This window comes from Atta colombica, unplaced genomic scaffold (assembly GCF_001594045.1).
Source record: "Atta colombica isolate Treedump-2 unplaced genomic scaffold, Acol1.0 scaffold107, whole genome shotgun sequence".
NCBI classification, from domain to species: Eukaryota; Metazoa; Arthropoda; class Insecta; order Hymenoptera; family Formicidae; genus Atta; species Atta colombica.
This window is the reverse complement of record NW_017259192.1, coordinates 3377400-3381644: the sequence shown is the minus strand read 5'-3', so window position 1 is coordinate 3381644 and position 4245 is coordinate 3377400. Positions and strand designations below refer to the sequence as shown.

The window sequence follows — 4245 nt, the reverse complement described above, 5'->3', positions numbered from 1 at the left end:
TATATATATAAGTTTTCAAGGCGAATTCCAAGTCGTCTGATTGCGAAAAACAGAGAAAATCTTGTTATTTTCTTTTTTTATACATTCTATATTGTGAATATTAACCAAAGTGAAGGGCGCACGTGCCTTAATTTTTAATCATTGAATACACAATGTGTATACAATTCGTATACATAATGAAAATGTCACAGAACGTATGATACATTATGTATATATAGTTGTGAAGCATTACGTACATTTAGGTATATAATAGAAATAAATATATGTTAAATAATTATATGTTAAATAATAAAATATATGTTAAATAATTATCATGTAATTAATTCTTAATCTCATTCAGTAAAAATTAACTGCAATGTACGTCTCATTGTACTTTATTGATTGTTTCTGTAACTTGCATATTTTCTATCGTTATATAAATAATGAATTAGCTATAATAAATATATTAATCTATATAAAAAATATATATCAACAATAACAGCCATCGTTTGTGTTGTGTCCAATCCATGTCAGATATCGATTTGCTCTGGTATAAACCCCGGGATATCCGGATTGAGCGCATCCTTCGCCCCAGGATACTATTCCTATAAAGTTAGTCTTTTTAATTTTTTTTCTTTTGAGTGAGATTGGTTTCCCAAGTTTTTCTTTAAGTGCTTTTTTAAGTACTTCTTACATTTTACAATTTTTTTCAAGTTTTACGACGTTTCGTGTCGTTTGTATTAAATAATTAATATAATTTAAAGCTGAACTTACCAACTATCTGGTGAACACCGTTCTCTTCTATGTGCAATGGACCACCGCTGTCTCCCTACAATGTGAAAATTTATATTGTTTATTTTTTCTTAAAAATTAATATTTTTTACAATGTTTTTATATTTATTAAAAATATATGTTAGACATCTGTATATACGCTGACATTTCTATTTGTTTTATTCATTATTTGTCATATTTTTATTGTATCAATTGTTTACATAATTAAAATGTTATGTTTTTTATATTTCAAAATAAATGCTATAAAATTTATATTTAATTATTTAAGATAAATGATTTAAAAATAATTGATGTCTTAATATTATTTCCTTATACTATTCATACATACATAATTAAGATGACTTTTTGCTTACTTGACAGGAATCCTTACCGCCCTCCTTGAAACCCGCACACATCATGTTATCTGTTATTTTGCGTGCTGGATATTTCGTAGCGCGACATTCTGCGTTTGAAAGAATAGGAACAAAAACTTCTTGTAAAGTATACGATACCTGACCACCTTCTTCGATAGCACCCCATCCGGTTGCTATACCTTTTTTACCAGCAAAAGTTTTTACTAAAAGAGATAATTAATTCGTAATCTATTATGCGAATAAATTTAAATTATTTTTCTCATTCTTTAAAAATCTAAAATATTTGATATCAATCGTTTAACAAATAAACATTGTCTTTCAATAAAATCTTTATTATTATTTGTGTATAGGAATGTGTAAACCTTATAAGAGATACCTTTTTCCGGAAGACAAGCAGGTCGCATCGAACCTTGAAACTTAATAGTATCTTTCAGTTTAAGAAGTGCAATATCATTGTCATAATTAATAGTTGAGTAACTAGGATGCTTGATTATTTTTTCTATTTGAAAATCCTGCGTTTTACTTTCATCGGTTGAATTCCAGTCGTGTTCCAATATTCGGGCAATCAATTTCTTCATATCGAATCTGTAAATAAAAATTTGATTATTTTAGCGATCGTTTTGCATATGCATACATTTATTAATTGACATATATACATATATAAAATTGACATGAACGGATGGATCACCTGTCAACGCAATGAGCAGCCGTTAGTACATGTCGTGAATTTATAATTGTACCCCCACAATAAAATTGTCCTCTGTACAACAATAAGACCATCCAAGGATATTGATTGACAAGCGTCTCGACGCCTCCAACAATACGGTTGTGTTTGTTTGTTAAACCACAAGCTATAAATAATGAATCAGTATCTTATTATTTCATATGTAATACACGTTTTATGTATATAAATATAAAGTTTCCTTCTTTTTCTTCAATAATATCTTATTGAAATATATAGAGAGTCACATAATTCATGAGTCGAAGTACCATTTAAAAATCTAAGAAAGTTTTTAAAAAATTAAATAAAAAAGTTATGTAAATTTGTATTTTAAATAATAGTTTGTGAAATAAGGATTTAAATATGATCAATTACAGATTATGTTTAAACTCTCAGTGTGCATTTATTAATATTACTGCACGTGTGATTCAAATAAGTGGATGTCTAAATATAATCTGTAATTGACTGTATTTAAACTTTTATATAAAAAAAACCTTATATAAAAAATTACTACTTGAAATAAAAATGTACACATAAAGAATATACACGCGCGCACGCGCGCGTGTGTGTGTGAATATAAAATAATCGACAGGAATTATAATTATTACTTATAGTATAAGAATATCTAAAAACATAAACATAAAATTATAAATTTAAATTTAAACATACTGCATTTTAAACACTTTTCCTGCAATTCTGTGTTTGTTGGTGGATATGGTGTTACTGAACCAAACAGCCATTCCCAAAATCCTTTATCATTATCAACTCCACTTGTACTATTCGAATTTTGTTCCTCCACACGTATAGTTAAGTTTGATTGCAACTGGAATTTAAAGTATATTTTTTTATATTATATAGATTATGATATTCTTATCACATAGAAGTCAATAAAAGTTTTTTCAGATTAATTATTAATTATAAATAATATAAAAAATATTTATACTTATAGTATAAAAAATATTTTAAAGCAAAATATACATGTATACAAATTAACTATAAAGATGTTTAATATTAAATATTAAAAAATTTTTTAAAACAGCATTAATGAATTATTTATTAAAAAAAAACAATTTTTAATAAATAAATTAAATTAAAAAATGCGACAAATCTGAGAGTTTCTATGTTTATTTCTATATATTACTTTTAATATATTCTTTCGCGTATTTTATTTTGTAAATAATAAATTAGTTCAAAAATAATTTATTTATATGTAAGTAAATGTGCAAAAACACTACATCATCAACATGATCAGCAGCACATCGACGATACCTCATTATCAACGCTGACTGTTATAACCACTACGACAAGAGTTAATAATGATATAAATCGTAACAGCATTATTTTTAGCACTTAAAAATTTAGCACTACTGTTATTTCCTACTGTGCACTGAAAGAAGTATCAAACCGATCTGATCAACAGCGTACTTCCTGCCGAGTTTATACTTTCACACAAACCATCGATTTGGTGTCACGTCTTTATTTATATGGAATAGTGGACAAGCCGGTAGCAGAAGTGAAAATTTAGGCTACCGGTATGTAAATTCATCACAAAAAAATGTAAGCATGTAAGAAATCTTAAATATAATTAAACAAGTTTGTTAAAGATGTTATATCTTTCAAATAATTCCTTTTTCTCTTTCTCGTGTGATTTCTCTTTTTAAAATGAAGAAAGGGCAAAAGTGAATGTCCTAGTTAAAAGTAATTTATTAGTTAAAATTATATAGGAAAATTTTTCACTATTTTTTGCACATTCCACATTTAAACATTTTTTTTTGTAAATTGTAAATAAAATAATTAACACACATAGAGAAAAGATTAATCAACGCAGCTAAAATATAGTGTCCTTATAAGGGACAGCTAATTGTCATTGCTGCCAAAGCTCAATTTATTAACTGCTAAAATTTAGATACTGCAGCAAAAAGTATTCTCTGCTAGAGTAAAATGGCAACCGGCAGTGTCTCAAAAACAATTATGAATGAAACGTTCGGTTACGCGGCTCAATAGTGACAAATAGCTACCACTTACTTAGCTACTCATAAGTTAAGTCGCTTCTAATTTTAACTAATAAAGTTGAACGTCGTCAGTAAATATATTTTATCTTCTAGCCAATTTTTATCTAGCCAATTAATTTATGATAACAGCAAAGTTTGAATCAGCAACTGATATTTAGCTGATTTACTAAATCCTTTTTCTGCGTGCAATATTTATTAAATATTTAAGATATATATTCAAAGAGAACTTTGTTGTGGAATTAATAAGTGCGTTTTTTTGTGTGTGTAGATAAAATAAAATGTAGTGATGTAATGGATGCAACAAAAAAGCTAGCAGCAATATTGCTGCAATAATGGTGGAATGGTCTGTCTGAGAAATTATATAAGATAAATTATATATATATATATA

The 4245-nt window shown here is 26.9% G+C and overlaps 1 protein-coding gene across 1 annotated transcript; it reads right to left on the bottom strand.

Annotated features, from left to right (window-relative positions):
* Window positions 1-468: 468 nt before the first annotated feature.
* LOC108692818 (trypsin-1-like) lies at window positions 469-3396 on the bottom strand. Its single transcript, XM_018201326.1, has 7 exons — window positions 3115-3396; window positions 2515-2668; window positions 1813-1975; window positions 1501-1709; window positions 1125-1327; window positions 754-808; window positions 469-584 (listed from the first exon to the last, which is right to left on the bottom strand). The coding sequence occupies exons 1-7, from the start codon at window positions 3181-3183 to the stop codon at window positions 469-471; spliced, it is 969 nt and encodes a 322-aa protein (XP_018056815.1). The 5' UTR covers window positions 3184-3396.
* Between the last annotated feature and the right edge of the window lie 849 nt (window positions 3397-4245).